The sequence below is a fragment of the Gallus gallus genome, chromosome 6, assembly GCF_016699485.2.
Source record: "Gallus gallus isolate bGalGal1 chromosome 6, bGalGal1.mat.broiler.GRCg7b, whole genome shotgun sequence".
NCBI classification, from domain to species: Eukaryota; Metazoa; Chordata; class Aves; order Galliformes; family Phasianidae; genus Gallus; species Gallus gallus.
Window position 1 is genome coordinate 23,492,956 of NC_052537.1, and position 18,001 is coordinate 23,510,956.

General features: G+C 60.6%; 2 protein-coding genes across 4 annotated transcripts; both read left to right on the forward strand.

Moving 5' to 3' along the window:
* The first annotated feature begins 311 nt into the window (after nt 1-311).
* NPM3 (nucleophosmin/nucleoplasmin 3) lies at nt 312-3,489 on the forward strand. 2 transcript variants are annotated; one of them, XM_046943104.1, is made up of 6 exons: nt 312-400; nt 1,492-1,577; nt 2,141-2,260; nt 2,519-2,612; nt 2,785-2,912; nt 3,002-3,489. In XM_046943104.1, the coding sequence occupies exons 1-5, from the start codon at nt 367-369 to the stop codon at nt 2,895-2,897; spliced, it is 447 nt and encodes a 148-aa protein (XP_046799060.1). In that variant the 5' UTR covers nt 312-366; the 3' UTR covers nt 2,898-2,912; nt 3,002-3,489. The 2 variants fall into 2 exon arrangements, with proteins under 2 accessions (XP_046799060.1, XP_001233764.2); XM_001233763.7 differs by having other exon boundaries at nt 3,019-3,489.
* A 5,045-nt stretch (nt 3,490-8,534) lies between these two features.
* Nucleotides 8,535-16,931, forward strand: FGF8 (fibroblast growth factor 8). 2 transcript variants are annotated; one of them, NM_001012767.2, is made up of 5 exons: nt 9,087-9,288; nt 9,397-9,433; nt 11,115-11,295; nt 14,402-14,508; nt 15,363-16,931. In NM_001012767.2, exons 1-5 carry the CDS (start codon nt 9,257-9,259, stop codon nt 15,648-15,650), a joined length of 645 nt encoding a protein of 214 aa, NP_001012785.2. In that variant the 5' UTR covers nt 9,087-9,256; the 3' UTR covers nt 15,651-16,931. The 2 variants fall into 2 exon arrangements, with proteins under 2 accessions (XP_046798724.1, NP_001012785.2); XM_046942768.1 differs by lacking the exons at nt 9,087-9,288; nt 9,397-9,433 and adding an exon at nt 8,535-8,670 and having other exon boundaries at nt 11,148-11,295.
* Nucleotides 16,932-18,001: the final 1,070 nt, after the last annotated feature.

Sequence of the window (18,001 nt, forward strand, 5' to 3'; positions counted from 1 at the left end):
CCGGAAGCCTCCAGTTGCCAGGAAAAGCCATTAGGATCCCACCGGGCTTCATCTCCCTTCGCCTTTTATTGCGTGGGAATAAAATGCCATAAATAAGCCATTTCACCAACTCTTCCCCTCCTCTGCACAGCTGCTCCGCGGGCCGAACCCTTCCACCAGAGCCCCGTAGCCCCTGCGGCACGGCTTCGCTCCCCCACCCCCCACCCCTGGCGGCAGAGCTGAGCCGGACCCGCCCGTAGCGCCCGGCGGCCGCTGGGCGGTGCAGCCCCGCTGGGGCGGGCGGGGCCGGGGGCGGTGCGGGACGGCCCGGCAAAGCACGGCTCGGCTCGACTCGGCACGGAACTGCCCGCCCCGCGCTACGGCCTCATGGAGCCGCACGGCCCCGGCAGCGTCCTGTTCGGTGAGCGGCAGCCGGGGGGGTTAACGGGGCCGGAAGGGGGAGAACATATGGGAAATAAGTTGGGGGCAGGAGACGCGGGTAAAGCGTGGGGAGCGCGTGGCGAAAGGTACCGGATGGGCTGGAGGCTGGGGGGGGGGGGGGCACAGGGTGCGATAGGGACACGTAAGAGGGGCAGGGGGTACGCGGACACGTGAGTGTCGCGATGGGACCGGCGGGGTGGCTGCGAGGGGCGCTGGGGTGAACCGCGTGCGTGGCCGGGGCGCGGGCACACGTGTACGGCCGCCGGGGGCTCGGGGTGGGGGATGTGCCGGCGTTCCCACGTGCGCCGCCGGCTCATCCCGGCTGCTGTTCCCGTGCCGGGGCCGGGTGGGCGGCCCTATCCTGCCTCCCCTCTCCTCCCCCCGGCAGCCGGCCAAGCCCCACACGTGGCCGGGCCGCTCTCCCGGCGCGCACGTGCTCGGGGCCGTCCCCAGCCTAAAGCCTCACGTCGCGGCGTGGCCCTGCAAAGCGGGGCGGCTCCGCGGCTCTCCACGCACCCGGGTTTCATTCCTTGCCCTGCTGAGCCGAATGCGGAGCGGGCTTTGGGCCGGGCAAAGCCCCGAGCTGTGTTTGCTGAGGCTGATTCCTTCTCCAACCCCGTATGTGGTGCGCAGGGCTCAGCTCCACGCTTTTCCCGTCTGCTTCACACGGGTGAATCACCCCGCAAGGAGCAAACACTGCCCGGGCGCTCCGCCCTGTGCTCCTTGCTGCAGTCTGTCGAATAATTCAGCTCTCGTAGCAGCTCAGAGCCACGCGTGGCAAAACGTCTCCGTTTGGAGGACTGCTGCCAGTCCCCACTGCCCAGCCCTGCACCCTGCCCGCTCCTGTTCTCAGGGCCTCCAGCCCCGTTTTGTGGCAGCAGGGCTTGGGGACACCGAGGTCTGTGTCCCCACAGGACACGCTGAGCTGGGCGTGCAGCTCTTGGGGATGCCATCTTGGAGCCAGCAGGGAAGCAGTGTGTCTCAGGGATGCTGCAGGCTTGTCCGTCCTGGGGACCCCGTGGCATTTCAGGGCTGTGTAACTCCAGCATTTTTTTTTGCTCCTGTTTCCAGGCTGTGAGCTGACTGCCAGCACCAAGTCCTACACGTTTCAGGTGGATGAAGATGACGACTCTGACCACGTTTTGGCCCTGTCTGTGGTAAGATAGAGGAAAACAAACCGTGCTTGTCCTCTCCCATGGAGACCCACGGCCTCAACCCCCCCTTTCAGGCTCACTCCTTCCCCCAGGCTCACTCCCCCTCCCTGGCCCAGCTGCACCAGGGGGCGCCCTGGGCTGAGCTCTCAGCCCTGGCTGCTCAGATGGGGCTGCTACTCTCAGTCATCTTTCGGAGCTGCTGTAGCAAAGTGGTATCAGGAGGCAGCCTCTGGAACACCCCAGCTGTAGGGCAGAGGAAGATATTTTTCCTTGTATTTGACCTTGCTGGGACCCCCCACCAGCTGGGTCCCTGGCCCGTTGCTCTCCAAGCTCAGGTATTTGGCTCTCGCTGGGGATTGCCTTCTTTCCAGGGAGCACAGGAGCTGCCAGCAAGGGTTTGGTCAGCAGAAAATACAGCCCAGGTGGCACCTCTTGAGGCAGCTGCGGGAACAGCTTTCCCGGCTGGGAGGGCACTGCACTGAGGGCAGTTTCTGGGGGGGTCTCTGTGCCCTCCCCCAGGAGCTGACAGCCAGTGTGTGCCCATCAGAAGTTTGTATCCTCCCCAGGTGTGCCTCACGGACGGTGCCAAGGATGAGTGCAACGTGGTGGAGGTCATTGGGCGAAACCACAAGAACCAGGAGATCACTGTGCCGGTGGCAAACCTGAAGTTGTCATGCCAGCCCTTGGTGAGAGCTCCAGCTGGCATTTGGTGGCGGGGACGCAGCTCTGTAGCTTGTGCGAAAGAACGCGTGTGGCACAGAGCTGTGTGATTTCTGCAAATAACCATCGGTTGGTGGGGCTGATCCAGGGGGCTGGAAAAGCAAGGTATGGTGGGTGGAGGTGAGGAGGGAGAGATGAGGCCAGCTGGGCCGAGTGCCGGACTGGGGCGCGTGGGAAGCTCTGTGTCCTGCTTCCACCACTAACTGGGCTCCATCTCTTCGCAGCTGAGCCTGGACAACTTCAAGCTTCAGCCTCCAGTGACGTTCCGCCTGGCAGCGGGCTCCGGCCCCGTGCACCTCGCCGGCTGGCACCAGATCTGTAAGGGTTCCGGGCTGGGGAATGGCTTGGGAGGAGCAAGGGGCGTGCTGCAGCGTGTGTGCCAGCCAGGGAGCCCGTGGGAGCCACACCTGGTGCTTCCCAGCACGTGTGCTCAGTGCTGGTTCCCCAGAGCCCTCCCCTGGTCAGTGACCCACCTGTCTGTGTGTCCCAGTGCACAGGGACGACGCTTCCTTCGAGGAGGAGGAGGAGGATGATGACGATGACATGTCTGAGGAGGAGATAGCGCCCATCGTGCCTGCCAAGAAGGAGAGAAGGAAGCAGTGATGGTATCCCGGCGAGGTGAGGCTCTGAGCAGCTCTGCGGTGGGTGCTGCCCGGCCATGGGGCGCCGGTGCCGAGTGGGACCCTCTGTGGGGGTGCTGGTCTCAGTCTGCTTCTTCCTCCAGGTGCTCGCTGGGACTTCTCCACAGACAGCTGTTACCTCAGACGCCTCTCAGCAGGACCTCAACTTTTGCTGCCTTTTTTTTTTTTTTTAATTTACTGTCGTACCTTCTGGGGGTGGTGGGCAGGGGCTGCTCCCAGCACTGCGGGGTCTCCTTTCCCACATCCATGGGAGGTGATCCCGTCTCCCCATTCCCTCGCTGGGTGTCCGGGATGGCGGTCCTCTCCCTGTGCCTTTTTGCTGCCCCGGACCTCTGCTGTGTGCACAGCCCTGCTGGCTCTGCAGTGCCCAGCGTGTCCCTTCCCCGGCAGCGGCTGGATGTAGCAGCAGCAGCAGCAGCAGGAGGCAGCATCCTCTCTTCCAGGATGGTGTGCTGGGAGCTGACGGTCTGCTGTGATTTGGGGGAGGTTCTGGGTCACTCCGCTTTGTAGGACGGTGTTTACATACTGAATAAAGGTGCGGGTTTGGTGTGGTGGATGGCGCGTTCCTCCCGTGCTCGGGGGTGTCGCTGATCCCTGCAGGGAAACCGAGGCATGGAGAGGGAAGGGGGAGGGGGAGAGGGGGCCCAGGAGGCGGGGGAGGGCTGCGGGTCGCTCCTCGGGGGCCGCTAGGTGGCAGGCGGGCAGCGCGGTGGCCGCGCCTTGCGGCGGGGATGGGGTCCGGGCAGCCCTGCGCCGGCCGTGCGGGAAGGCAGCACGGGGTGAATGGGAGCTGTGGTGCGTCGTGCGGGATGGAGCCCCGCAAAGCACGGCCAGATGTGCGGGACCTCGTAGGTGTTCTCGGGTGCGTGGGGTCCGCAGAGCCTTCCGGGCAGGAAGCTGTGGCTGCTTTCTGAGAGGCGAGCGGAACCCCTTCCCCCCGCCCCATTTAGGGTTTCTCCGTCTCGCCTGCCGCCCTACACCAAGTCCTGGGGCTGAGCTCCCTTTCTTCTGCCCAAACCTCCCAGCTACTCGTGCAGCAGCAGCAGATGGGTGCTTGGACTGCAGCGGGTCTGGTTTCTCTGCTGGGCCTTGCTCCTCCTTGCTCCCTGGGACAGATAAGAGCCCATAGATCATTTTTAACAAGCTCTCCGGCTGGGCTGGGCTGGGGGAGCAGCTGGTGTGGGGTGAGGAGAGTGGTACCGGGAGGGAGAGGCTGTGCAGGCTGATGTCGGATGGCATTTGGGAACATGGAGGATAGAAGAAGAGGGTGCCAAGGTGCTGGTTGCCTTAGGGATGCTGGGACAAGGGGCTGCGGCAGGAGAGGCTGTTCTGCAGGAGGGAATGACCCAGAGGGGCACACAGAGGGGTTTGGGCAGCTGGCATCGCCAGGAGCTCTCAGCGCCTTGGAGAGGTTTGCTCGCCCTGCCCAGCAATGTCACAGCCTGGATGCGCTCGGAAGAGGGAGATGAATGCTGAGATGGCAGGGGGCTGGGAGGGGGGCTCTTAATGGGGAAGGATGGGATTACAGGGGTCACGCTAGGTGAGCAGCTTCCTTTGCCGAGCTGATGGTATCGAAACAGGTGCCACCGGCCACAAATACCTTGGGCAAACAAACAGGGCTGGAGGAGAGCAGGTGAGCTCAGGTATGACTATGCTGGGGTGCGTGGGAAGGGGAGCATGGGACCTGGGAGGTGGGTGGCTCTTGAGCATCCCTCCTCCCTGGGGCTGTGTTCCAGGGTGCTGCGTGCTGACGTATCCAGGGGATGGATCCCTCCCTGCTATAGCATCCCCGGGACACTCTGACCCTGGGCAGCCCATGCGAGGCACAGCTGTGGCCGTGCTGTAGGTGGGGCTGGTTCCCTGCTCCATCAGTGCTCCGCTTTTCTTCTCTCGTTGCTTTCCTCCTCGGCTACCGGTGGCCGAATGGATGCTCAGCACAGCCAGGGCTGTGGCGCACAGCTGGGACAGTGCCTGGTGATGCTGGAGCACTGCTCGTGCTGTGAGATGGGCCTGAAGCCATAAGCACCCAGGGCAGGTGTTAGAAGTGAACACAGTTGGGTGGCGTCGGACAGCTGCAGCCCGTGCCCACTGCTGCACGGCGGGACGTTCCATCTGCACAGCACAGCTCTGCCACGTTGTCCCCTCCTGCATCCCCAGGCAGCGATGGCAGCTTTGCACCAAACAGCCACAGCTGAGCTACCCTGGGGTCACGGTGCCCTGCCCTCCAACCTCTCTAATCGCCGCAGGCTGGGATGGTGCTGGTGCTGGCAGAGCTGTCACCGCCAGCCACGACTCCCTGCCAGGGCCGATGGCAGCAGGGCTGTGCCCAGTGGGATTTAGGGCCTGGTGGCCGGACCCACTGTTCCTCTGTTCTTAGGGGAGATGGGCAGGATTTGGTGTCCGTGGTGGGAGCTGGAGGGATGAGCTCGGATAAGTGGGTAAGTCCATAGGGCTGGTCCAGAGAGCAGCAGGTGTGATGGGGAGCGTGCCCACATGGCTCCTCCTCTGGGGTTGGCTCTCGCTGGGCCCATCGTTGCTCCCCTTGTCCCCATGCAGGGTGCCTGGGGCCAGTTCCCCAGGATGAGGTTGGGATGAGCAACGTCTCCACTGGGCTGGGATGTCCGAGGGGCCGTAACCCTGGTGTTTTGCAAACTCCTGGGGTCAGCAGTTCAGCTGCCACTGACACAGGGGCCCGGAGACACACACATGGGCATTTTGGGTGGATGCTATAAGCAAACAAACGGAGGTAGAGTTACAGGCAGCCGACAGCCCCCCGGCCACCGCTGTTAGTTTTAGGCTTAGCCCCCAACCCCCCCCCCCGCAGGACTGGGTGCAGGCATCCTCTTCCCAGGAGGACCCAAACCGAAGTCAGATGTTCTGCAGGCCAAGAAGAAGGTGCTGGGTGGGCTGTGCCAGCCAGCAGCACAATGGGAACAGGTCCGGGAGGTGCTGGGGGCAGGGATGGGGTGGAGCTGCTCAAGCACCACATGTGCTTGTCCTCATTTGTTTGTGTTGCCATTTTCCCATGCCCAAGGCCCATGGTCCCCCCTGCTCAGGCTGCTGTGTGCAGAGAAGATGGACACCAGAATGCCCAACCTCAAGTTTAACTTACTCAGGGCTGGGGCTATCGCCTTCTTCATTAATTGACCCAACGCGAAGTACCCCTATTGGCAGCTTCCATCCAACTCAAGCCCAGTGGTCGGACTTGGTGGGAACTTTACCAGTTCTCCCTGCTTGGAGATGTGTGTGGCCTGGGGGTCCCCCTCCCCATTGCTACCCCCCTCCCTCTCCCCACGGCTCCTGGATGCTCTCTGGTCTTTACCCATGTCCAGGGCTCACCTCCAAGCCCTCCCTGTGTGTCTACCCAATGGGGCCACGCCACTGTGGTCGGTCCTGCACAGAATGGGCACAGCCCCATGCTGCTGTTCTCCCGTCCCGACATTCCCACCGTGTTCAGCCCTGGTGCCACTAACTGAACAGAGAGGAGAGTCAATGGGGAGCAGCTGTACCCCCCTCCCTGTTCCTGGAGCTGTGGGTAGTGCAGACGAGGTCATTCCCACGTAACACAGTGCGGTGGGGTCTGGCCCTTGGGGGGATGCTGAGTTAATGGTGAGCGGTGGGATCGCCCCGGGCTGCTCAGCACCACTCAGCCATGGAGGAGAGCTGCTGCCTCCACAACGCCCCATTAATGCTGCAGGCAGGGCTGGGGAGGGTGTGAGCAGGGGAGTGGTGTCCCTTTGGCTCCACTGGGGGGGTCTCCATATGCCTGTTTGGGGATGTGGGGCTGAGCATCCAGGCCCACAGACGGAAGCTCCTCTCACTCTCAGATGGGTGCTGGAGTGCACCTTGCAGGTGCTGATCTCCAGCGGTTGGGGTTGGTGCTGTGATCCCTGTCCCAGCAGTGCTGGGGGCTCATGGGGAACTGCAGCCACACCTTCTCTGGCAGAAGGGCCCCTCTGGGCTGCGGGTAGGGATAGTGCTGGAGCAGGACCTTGCTGAGCTGTGGAGGCTGTCAGGGATATGGCATGATGGAGCAAACAGAGGAACGGGACGGCCCCTCTGCTGTCTGCTCTGTGGCTCAGCCCAGCTTGGGCAACCCTGGGATCTCCTCCAGCCACCAGCAGCCGTGGGCTGCCTTCCTGGGCATTCCCCATTGGCCATGGCAAGGCGAGGGGGGGGGAGTTGGGGGATAAAATCCTGACCTGGATATCCCCAGCTCTACGGAAAAGGACGAAGGGAGCAGAGCTCTCTGTGGGTGTTTGATGCTTCACCCACAGCATTCGGTGTTGAGACCAAGGGGGCCGTGCTGGCTGCCTCCCCCAGGGGTGACAGCTGTGGCAGCAGGAACACAGCAGGTCCGTGGCCCTTTGCCGGGATGGGTTTTCTTTCCCTGCCCCACGGCAGCTCAGCCCCTCAGTGCCTCAGGCTGAGCTTTCTCTGCCCAGCAGGAGAGCCAGACACGAGCCCAGCGCCCAGTTCCCCGTCCCGTGGCATCCCTCACCCGCACAAAGGTGGGGAAGGACGGGGGCGGCGGCGGGAGCACTGTTTGTCATTGTGTCAGCGACGTGTGGCCGCCCGTGGGTGATCCCCACGTCACAGCCGCGCTGGCACTCGAGCCTGTTTGCTGAGGGCAGGGGGCACACGGAGCCGTCAGCCCCCGGCTGCCTCTGTCCCCCCCCGGCGCACCGTCAGTCGGACGCGGTGCAGTTGTGCCCGCTCTGTGCGCTGCACGGTGCTGCACGGCCCGACCCGGCGCCCACGGGGGGGGTGACCACGAGTGGCACCTGGGAGAGAGGCGCTGCATCCAGACCCCTTTCCTTTCGATGCATAAGAAAGACGGGTATTGCTCCAGCGTAGGGCGGTGGGAGCACCTCGTGCTGCCCGCTCTGGTGCTCGGCTTGTGGGCACGGAGCTGCGTCGCAGTCGGGATTGGTGCAGAGGGCTTTTCTCTGAGCTGCACCCGAGGGCTGAGCACCCCCAGCGCCCGCCCTGCAGCCCCCCGAGTGAACGTGGGCTCAACCTGGGGCTTCTCGAGACGTTTAGGAGAGCCTTTCAGAAACACCCCCCGGTCTTCTGCACCGAGAAGAAGGGGACGGCAACGCGCGGTGCCCGCTCCAGTGAGCCCCAGGGGGTGGTGGTGGTGGTGGGCAGCGTTTGGGGGCAAAACATTGGAGGGTGCCTGAGGAAGGGGGCAATGAGCGAGCCGGGCCGCTGTGTGCGTGCAGGGCTGTGCGGGGCTGCGGGGTGCGTGTGTGCGTGTGCGTGTGTGTGTGTGCGTGTGTGTGTGCCGGTGCGGGAGGGCCGCGCAGGAGCGCTGTGTGTGCGCTGTCACTCAGAGGCCGGCTGACAGGAGCTGCCTTTCCAGCGGCGGCAGATAGCGCTGATTGCTGATTCGAGGAAACAAAATAGCAATTGTAATTATGGGCTCTGATAAGATAAAGGAGGGCGCGGGGAGCGCGGGGACCGGCAGCGGGGCACGGCCGGCAAATTAGCGGCTGTCACTCAGCGCGGAGCAGGCGGCCCCGGCCAGGTACCGGCCCCGGGGTCCCGCCCGTCCGCCGCAGCCCCGCCGCAGCCCCCGCCCCGGTGCGCAACAGGTGGCGGGGCCGGGAGCAGCGGGGCTCGCCGAACAATGCAGCCCTCGGCGGCCCTACCCGGGCTGCGGGGCTGAGCCCCGTCCCGCCGCGGCCCCATGGCCCCGCGCAGCCGGTGCTGACGGACGGCCGCCCCTCCAGGTAAGCGCCCGGCGGGGACGTCCGGGGAAGGGGCGGGGGGGTCTCGCCGCCCAGTACCCCCGGCTGCGCTGTTTGCTCAGCCTCTCGAAACTCCTGCCCACCCCTCCGCCCCGGTAATCCTTTTAATGTCTGGCACGTCCAGCGAGAGGGCTCGGCCCCAATCCACAACGCGGACCCTTAAGCCTCGTTTTACAGATGGGGAAACTGAGGCACGGCGCGGGGACGGCATCCCTCCGCCGGCCGAGCCCGTAGTGCCGCCACCCCCGAGCGGCCGCCGCCGGAGGTCCCCCCGCTCTGCCGCCCCGCCGGGGCCGCCCCCCGGGCTCTCCGCCCCCGCCGCCTCCCGGGCCGGCAGCGGAGCGGAGCGGGGCGGGGGGCTCCCCGCGGCGGGGGGCTGCCGGCCGCGCTCCCCCGGGGGCTGGGCGGGCGGGCCGGCGGGGGCCTTTCCCCTTCTGTAGCCGCTTGTGCCCTCCTTTCCTCGGGGCGAGGCAGGGCGAGAGGAGTCGAGGAGCCGAGCAGCGCCGCGCCCCCCCCCCCCCCCACCCCACCGCCGGGCTCCGGGCTGCCGGCCCCGCAGCGCTCCGCGATGGACCCCTGCTCCTCGCTCTTCAGCTACGTGTGAGTACCGCAGCCCTCCCTCCGCCTGCCCCCAGCCCTCCCTCCTTTCCTCCCCGCAGCCCCCCGGCTCACACCTCTCTCCCGCTTTCTGTCCCCCCCCACCTCCAGGTTCATGCACTTGTTCGTCCTCTGCCTGCAAGCCCAGGTAAGCGCCCGCTCCGCCGCCGGCTTTGTTCGCCCCTCGGGGCCGGGGGTCGGGAGGGGGGGGTCGGGTTAAAGCCCCGCAGACGACCGGAGCCCCGCTGGAAAGAGCCGGGAGCGGGCGGCTGCACACCGGGTGCGGGATGGGGTGCGGGGCTGGGAGGGCCCCCCGCCCACCCGGATTGTGGGGGCTTCGGGTGTTCGGTCCTCCCGTTCTTCTTTAAACCGCACTGCGTCTCGCCCCTTCCTCTTGTCTGGGGTTGTTTTTTCATCTGAAAAGTGAAGTAGAATTAAGAAAAAGGGGTCGAGGCGGAGGAAGAAAAAAGGAGAGAATAAAAGAAAAAAGGGGAAAAAAAGAAAAAAAAAGGAGGAAAAGAAAAAAGGGAAGGAAGAGGGAAAGGAGGGGAAGAAAGAACGGAGGAAAAAGGAAAAAAAAAAATCAGTTTCCTTACTAAAAAGCGTGGATTTCACTCCAGCTGAACGTTGCTGCTGCTGGTTGGCATCGCCGGGGCCGGGGGTGTCAGCGGGAGATGGGGCTGTGGCTGTGTGTGCAAAGTGGGGCGAAACCCCCTCCCCCGGGGCCACAGGTGCAGAAGCGTTTTGAAAACGCTCCTTAAGCTGCTTTTTATTATTATTATTTCATTGGAAGCTCGGGAGAAAAAAAAAAAATGGAGTTTCCAGCCCCAAAGCGAAGGAGTGTGCGGTTGTATAAAACATAGCCGTAATATTTTGGAGGATGAGACGGAGCGGCACGGCTAATGACCTCTCCTCCACATGGTACCCTCATCAGGGCCGGGAGAGTCCGTGCGTTATCCACAGCCGGCTGAGTCCGTGCGTTATCCACAGCCGGCTGCAGGGAAGGCGCGGAGGCAGAGGGGTGGCACCGCCGAGGGGAGATGCAGGGGCGGCTGCGGGAGAGCGGCGGCTCCGGCTTTTATTGGGGTCTGCTGGTGGTGGGGAATCTTCCCGTTTGACGTGGGGGTGGCGGGGGGGTCCCGGCCTGCTGGTGTTGAAAGGAGCGACCCGCTAACATTTGCTCAGAATACGTCTTTATAAATGTCAGCGAGCGGCGAAACTTTCCGGACTTAAAAGAGGGGTTGGAGACGAGGGGGGAAAGGAGTCCTGTGCCGGGAATGGGGGGAGAGGGTCGGGCTGATCCTAGAATTGCTTGCGGTCGGGGAGTAGTGGGTCTGGAGGGGTCAGGTTGGCTGCTGCTATGGGACCGGGGGTCGGAGCTGGGAAGGGGACGACACTGGGATGGGGGTGATGGTGAGGGATGGCTGACACGTGGGTACGGCACCCTTTGGGGTTTGTGCCATAGGTACCCGATGAGGGGAACGGTGTCCTGACGGCTCATAGCTCCGCCTCATCTGCAGGTTTGGGGCAAGAATAGTGGGGTGTTTGGGGGCAAATTGGGTCCTGGCAGCTGCGTACCCCATCTCAGGTACCTCCGTGCCAGCTGGGACCCACTGAGTCCTGGCAGACCTTGGGAGCCACTGAGCCCCATCACGTCCCCAAGACGCCCACACCCGTTTGGGGGATCCCAGTCCCGAAGGGCTCAGCTCCCCCCATCCCACTGACTCTGCTCCTCCTCTGCAGGCGCCGGCGATCCTTGCTCAGCCCGTTCGCCCCTCTGAGGAGTAGAGATTATAATGGTGTGTCGTATATTTTTTAATTTCCTAAAGGTAACTGTTCAGTCCCCACCTAATTTTACACAGCATGTGAGGGAGCAGAGCCTGGTGACAGATCAGCTCAGCCGGCGGCTCGTGCGCACCTACCAGCTGTACAGCCGGACCAGCGGGAAGCACGTGCAGATCTTGGACAACAAGAAAATCAATGCGATGGCCGAGGACGGGGATGTGCACGGTAAGGAAGGACGCGGCCTGGGGGTGGGTGGGGGGGGATCTGGGAGGTGTCCGCAGTGCTGCGTGCCGATTGATGGTTTCCGTCCTGTCGGTTGGCCAGAAATCGTTAGGATCGTTCGGCGTGTGCGGGGGTTTGTGAAGGGAGAACAGCGGGGTCAGCGCTCAGTGGGTTTGGGTGCTTGTGGGATGGGCGCTGCTCGCTGCTGCTGTGCACCTGACTTGCAAGGCTCTGTTTGGCACAGGCAGCGCTGAGCGTCTCTGATTCTTCCTTTGGAGGAGAAACGGGGGGCAAAGTTGGAAAAGAAAAGAAGCGAGGGGGGTTGAAACTGCGGGTGAAGTGCTGCTCTGGAGTCCTGCCCTGAGTTAGAGCCACCTGAAGCGGTGCTTTCCCCACAGACCCCCTGTGCTTCCCCTTCCTGAGCGAAGAGCGTGGGCTCAGCGAGGTGTTGGCTACGGGTGAGGAGGAGACAAAGCCCAGGGGGCTCTGCAACTGTGTTCAGCCCTCCTGCTGCTGTGCTGCTCTTGGCACCCCGTGTCCCCCCCAGCCCGTGGTTCCCTGGGGAGGAGAGCAGTGCTACGCTGCAGACCCAGAGCCAGGGCACCTTGGCCACGCGTGCTGCTGTCACATGGGGACGGTGGTGTCGGCCCCATCCGCGCCCGGTGGGGCACCGTGCCCCATTCCCTTGCGGACAGGATGTGCCCGTGTCAGCGTGTGCCATACGGAGCCATCCCAACTGTTGTTCTTTGGCATTAGCCGCAATTTCCCTTTCTTGTTGAGGGAGATTAGTAGGAGCACTTCGCTTCCTCCCCCGGTTGGTTTGGTGTTGGGTTTTTATTCCCCTTTTTGCTTTGGCTGCCGACGTCGCACCAAACTTCAGCTGTGTGTGGAATCCCACAGCGATAGCAGGGAGCCGCTCTGGGATGGAAGGGGTGTCAGCCAGCTTCCCAAGCAAAGGGGCCGAGCAAACCCCAAAGCCTCCTCTGGCTTTAGCCCTGTAACGCCTGCGTTTTCGAGGCAGCTCCACACCTCCAGGAGCGGCCAGGTTTAAATAAGGCCAAAAGGAGGGGACGCGCGGCGGCGGCTCGAAAAACTCTATTAAAACGTAATAAAAGAGGCAAAGCATCTGAGGAGCGGGGCAGGAAAACGAGGGCTGATCTAAAGCAGAAAGAGAACAAGCAGTTTTTCAGATGTAAAGTTTTAGGAGTTGCAAGTCTGTAAATGTTAAAATAGAGGTTCGGGATTGTTCTATATGAATCTCCAGGGAGGCCCCCATGTCTGGAAGAGCTATTAAATCGCTTCTTACTTTCACCTTTTTTAACATTTCCTGAATACTTTCTCCTCTTCGCAGTCCAGTTGGGGGATCAAGTGTGTCTCGCTGCATTTTTTCAGCGTTTACGTAGCCGCTTTCCCTTCAAAGTTTGAGCACGAAACATAACTTTTCTGGGATAAATCTGTCACTTCAGCGAAAGAACAGAGTTGAAAATGTTAAGCTCCCCCCGTCCCTTAAACAGGGAGGAAAAGGGTCTCCCCGAAACCTTTGTCGGAAGAAAACACCCTTCGTTAGGAAGGGCCCTTCCTTCTGCTGCAGGTTTCTTTTCCCATCTGATTTTTGGGGCAGGCGTGCAGAAGGCGCTGATTTATTTTTGCGGGTGACCCCTTTCCCCACGCTGACGTTTTTACAGCCGACTTCACATGGAGCCCGGCGCTCCGGGTTATCTGTCTTAATTGTCAATATCTGATGGACTCCTTCTCATCCCCGGCAGTGCTGCCGGCTTCTCCCTCCCGCTCCCGTGGTGCCGTCAATCCGTTCACCCTCTGCGGTCCCTTTGCTCGGGGCTGTCCCCATCCTGCAGGGTGATGGCTGCGACGCCAGGGCTGGAGGGGAGCGCCGCGCATCCATGCCTGCCTTCCTCCTCCCTCCCTCCCTGCTCTTCCTATCTCTGGGAGAGAGCAGGGAAAAATCAATTCTCCTCAAACCTTTGACTGCCTCCCGGATCAACCCTCCCCCATACGGGTGAATGGGGGTCCCTGGCTTGGTGGTCTGGGGATGCTCAGCCCCTACAGGGAGCTGATGTGGGGTGAAGGCGGCCAAATTTCCTGTCTCTGAGCTGGGCTGGTGGTGTGGGATGGCACATGGGGTGCTGGAAGTGAGGAACTGTGTGGGGCAGTGGGAGAAATCCCCACGCTTGGTGCGGGATCAAGACGTTGTGGAGACAGGCGGTGATTTACTTGTGGTCCTGAAGCACTGCTCAGGCTGGGTTTAGCGAGCACGCGGCCTGGGTCTGCCATGCAGCAGCAGTGCTGCAAAGCCAATGCAGGGTTGGGGGCTGCTGCTGAAAACAAGCTGCAGCGTGGTACTGAGGAACTGAGCATCCCATCTGCAGAGCTGGGAGAACAGGGCACCCTGTGGGGCAGAGGCTGTGTGCTCTGAGTGAGTGGGGTGGGCAGCAGTGAGGGCTGGTGTGCGGCAGGACGTGGTGGTGAGGTGGGACAACCCCGGGTGGCTTCTTTTTTTGGCACCTGGCACGGCATGGCCCTGCTGAAGCTGTTGGATTTGAGGTTTGCCCCAGGAGGAGAGCTGCCGGGAGGCTGCAGGGCAGGGAGGAGGATGCTCTGTTCCCAGGGTGGTCGCAGGAGGGAAGGTGACAGGTCTATTTATAGGCGGCCCATCGACCCGGCGATTTGCATAGCTCCTTCGGAAGTCAATCGATGCCTCCATTAAAAAACTGAGACCAAATCAATACGCCCTCTCGACTCACACAAAGGTGAAAGGCATTAAAAGGATGGCCGTACCCTTCACGCCTCTCCTGCCAGCTGCAAAGTCACTGCTCCTCCTGCAGCCCCAGCTCGGCGCGGCATCCCCACGGGCTGGGGACAGCTGGCAGAGCACTGTGCAGGGCAGCTGGCTTGTCCCCTGAGTTCCCTTTTTCCTCCTGGGATGCCCCAGTGGCACCTGAGCCACGTGGATCTGGGCAAGGCAGAGCAGGTGACAAAATGAGGTGACCAAGGCCCGCCATGCAGGGATGCAGTGACAGGGAGGAGGCTGGCATTGCCAGGCTCTCCATCCCTGTGACCTCCCCGTTTCTCCTCCCGCTGCTCTCCCTAGCCAAGCTCATCGTTGAGACTGACACCTTTGGGAGCCGCGTGCGCATCAAAGGGGCGGCCACGGGGTTCTACATCTGCATGAACAAGAAGGGGAAACTGATCGGCAAGGTAGGGCAGGGGCTGGCACCCACCCATGGGTCAGAAGGTGGGCTGGGGAGCACGGGGCTCTGACTGGGGTCTGGGGACAAGGAACCTGCAGCCCGGCAGCAAGGGAAGGGGAGGGTGGGTGCTGTGTGGGGCAGTGCTCTTGTATCTCCCTGAACAAATAAGCGGATTGCCGGGCTATTCTCCCCGATTACATGGTACAAGGGCTGGGAATGTTAAGATGCTCCATGGAACAGGCCCTGAGCACACCAGTTAGTCACGCTCCCTCTGAGCCTCCATGCTCCTACCCCAGGGTGGATGAGCAAAATCCTGGCAGGGCAATGAATTCTCAGGAGGGTTTTTCCATTTCTTGGGGCTGGCTGATGTTAACCCAGTTGGGAACCATGGTAGTTTGGGTCCTCTCCCTGGTCCCTGTGCTTTGTCTGATGTGCAGGAGCTCAGCCTCCAGCTGAGCCTGCTGACATCTCTTCCATGCTCCCTGTAGCTGACATCTGTAGGTGTTACAGAATGGTTGGGTTGGAAGGGACGCTGAGGACTGTAGAAACACAGAACGGGTGGGTTGGAAGGGACCTTAAACCACCCAGTTCCACCCCCTGCTGCAGGCTGGGTGCCCCCCACCAGACCAGGGCCCCATTCAACCTGACCTTGGGTATCTCCAGGCATTGGGCACAGGCCAAAATCCAGGCAGCAGATTACCCTAATCCCTCACGTCATTCCATTGCCCTCATGGACCACGTGTTGTCCCTTCCTGCGCTCGCTGCCCCAGGGGTGGGCGGGTGGATCGCTCCCAGCCAGACGTCAGGTGGTGAGAAGCACTCGCACTGCTGAACCTCATCCCTCTATCCCCATCTGCACAGAGTAACGGCAAAGGCAAGGACTGCGTCTTCACCGAGATCGTGCTGGAGAACAACTACACGGCGCTGCAGAACGCCAAGTACGAGGGCTGGTACATGGCCTTCACCCGCAAGGGCCGCCCGCGCAAGGGCTCCAAGACCCGGCAGCACCAACGCGAGGTGCACTTCATGAAGCGGCTCCCCAAGGGCCACCAGACCACCGAGCCCCACCGGCGCTTCGAGTTCCTCAACTACCCCTTCAACCGCAGGAGCAAAAGGACTCGAAACTCCAGCGCCAGGGTGCGCCCATGACGCGTGCCCCTCGGTGGACTGACGTAGAGACATTGTGATAGGGTTACTAAAGGAAAAAAAAAACCCAACGGGGGATGGGGGGAGGATACGAGAACTACATGCTCTAGTTGTTGGTAATGTGGGGGTTGTTCTGTTTTTACAAAAAAAAAAAAAACCAAACAAACAAAAAAGAAAAAAAAAAGAAGAAAGAGGCTCTATTTTTGTACTCCAACTTTACGAGAGATGAAATGTTCAAAGACTGGTGAAGGGGGGAAGAGCCCTTCGCTTAGGGATGTTTTAGTGTTTGGGGTCGTGTTTTGGTTTGTATTTTTTTTTTTTTTTAGTAGCTCTAGGGGGAAAATCCTCATTTAAAACAAACAAGCAATAAAAAGATGGGAATCCAACCCAACCGAACTGAACGGATGCTCACCTGAATGGATGCTCAGTGGAGAGGTCGGATAATGGTGGAGGGCATGGATGTGGCTCGAGGTGATGGAGGACTCATGGTTCCGTCCCCACGTTGTGGCTGGGGCCAACTGCCCTTGAGTGCCCCACAGGGAGTTGTCCTGGACCAGTTTGGCACCACTCGCCCATCAGAGCATCTTTGGATTTTATTTTTCGTGTTGTTGAACTACTCCGGTGAGGCAGCGGGCGATGGCTGATGACTGTTTTTGCATTTGGTTTGGTTTTTTTTTTTTCCATCTGGAAAATGTGAATTTTCACCAAAAATTGACTATTTTTTTTATCAGGTGGAATTTTTCATCTGTCAAATTAAAGAAGTTTCCAAATCACTGCGGAGACCCTTTGGGCTGTTCTGTGGTAGTGTTCAGTTGGTGCTCGACTCTTCCATCCTCAGCGGTCTCTCCCAGGTTTGCTCTCTCATCTTTGCCCGAGGAAAAGAGAGGGTTTCTATAACAGTTCCTGTTGATGGAGGCCCAGATTTTTATTTAGGACAAAAAGGATCCAGGGAAAGATGAAATCCTTTGAGTGAGCAACCGCAGCCCCACTCTGCACACACTGCCCTGGGACCGCCTCTCTCCAAAGGGTTAAAGCAATTATTCTTAACGGGAGGGCAAACAAAGACACTGGATAGGAGCCAGGACCAGGGGATGAATTTTCATCCAATTTTTATTTTTATTTTTTTTCCTGTTTCCTTGAGGATTTTGTTTTTCAGTCGTGTACAAATTTTAATGTGAAATGATTTGAAATATTTATTTAATATGTGCATTAAAAATTTGTATTAGTCTACCTGAGACTGCCTGCTTTCCTGGGAGGGCCTGGAGAAGCAGGATGGAAGAGGGGGGGTGGGGAGGATGGAGAGGTGCTGGATAGGCTGAGGCTGCTGCATGATGCCAGCCCTTCTCCAGGGAGCAGAGATGGGAGGATGCCTGAGCTTCTGGATCCAAGTGTGTCTTATGGAAACCATTGTTTTCCTTGAGGATTTCCAAGGTTTAATGGGGGGGATGGCACCTCTCTGCCCTGGGGACGCGTGTGCATTGGTGCCTGGGGGATGCAGCAAAATGGAATCTTGGCTTGGGACGAGGTTTTCATGGAGTCATATTGGAATTGCACAATGGTTGGGTTGGAAGGGACCTTAAAGCCCACACAATTCCACCCTCCTGCTGTGGGCTGGGTGCCACCCACCAGGTCAGGGTCCAGGGCCCCAGACAACCTGAGCTTGGGCACCCACAGCTCTCTGGGAATGCCCAGAGCTGCTTCTCAGGTAGCCCCAGTTGGCTCCAGTTGACCACACAGTGGTGTAAGGTGGGCTATCAATCGGGGCTGGAGCTGACAGTGCTGGGACAAGCCTGTGTTGTTGTCCCCAGATTGCAGGGAACACAGGTGAATGGCTCCTGGCCCTTCCCCAGGTGGAGATGGTGTTTGATAGGTCTTAATGGGTGCTTTTCTTTCATTAATTTGTCTAATTGCTTCTCTTAATGGTTTTGCGAGCCTGGATGAATCGGTACTTGGTGGCTGCTCCAGGTAAGGGCAGCAGAAGGGCAGGACTGGTTTCGGGCAGGTCACCAGGTGTCCCCTTGCTGCTTCCCCTGGGACAACGGCATGGGGGAGGGGATGGCCTGGGCACTCCATGCCAGGGGCCAACCAGCGCCCTGGGACAAGGGGACAGGGTTTGGGGAAGGACACCCCGTGTGTCCCAGCGCAGCCCTATGCTGCCTACCAGCTTATGCTATATTGGCTGTGCTGCTGAGAAAGGCACCCAGGCCTGGCTCCTGCCAAGGGATGCTGGCTCTCTCAGGGTGGTTGGTCTGAGGTTAATTAGTTCCTTTTCATTTAAGAGCTTTTGGGTTACCACACAACCTAGGAGCACTACAATTTGGGGCTTTGTTTATTGCGTGAAGGTGTCTAGATTC

Coding starts and splice junctions, on each gene's coding strand:
- NPM3 (XM_046943104.1), top strand. CDS start 367: ATGGAGCCGCACGGCCCCGGCAGCGTCCTGTTCG. Junction 401..1,491: donor CCCCGGCAGCGTCCTGTTCG/GTGAGCGGCAGC, acceptor TCCTGTTTCCAG/GCTGTGAGCTGACTGCCAGC. Junction 2,261..2,518: donor AGTTGTCATGCCAGCCCTTG/GTGAGAGCTCCA, acceptor ATCTCTTCGCAG/CTGAGCCTGGACAACTTCAA.
- FGF8 (NM_001012767.2), top strand. CDS start 9,257: ATGGACCCCTGCTCCTCGCTCTTCAGCTACGT. Junction 9,289..9,396: donor TCCTCGCTCTTCAGCTACGT/GTGAGTACCGCA, acceptor CCCCACCTCCAG/GTTCATGCACTTGTTCGTCC. Junction 9,434..11,114: donor TCCTCTGCCTGCAAGCCCAG/GTAAGCGCCCGC, acceptor AATTTCCTAAAG/GTAACTGTTCAGTCCCCACC.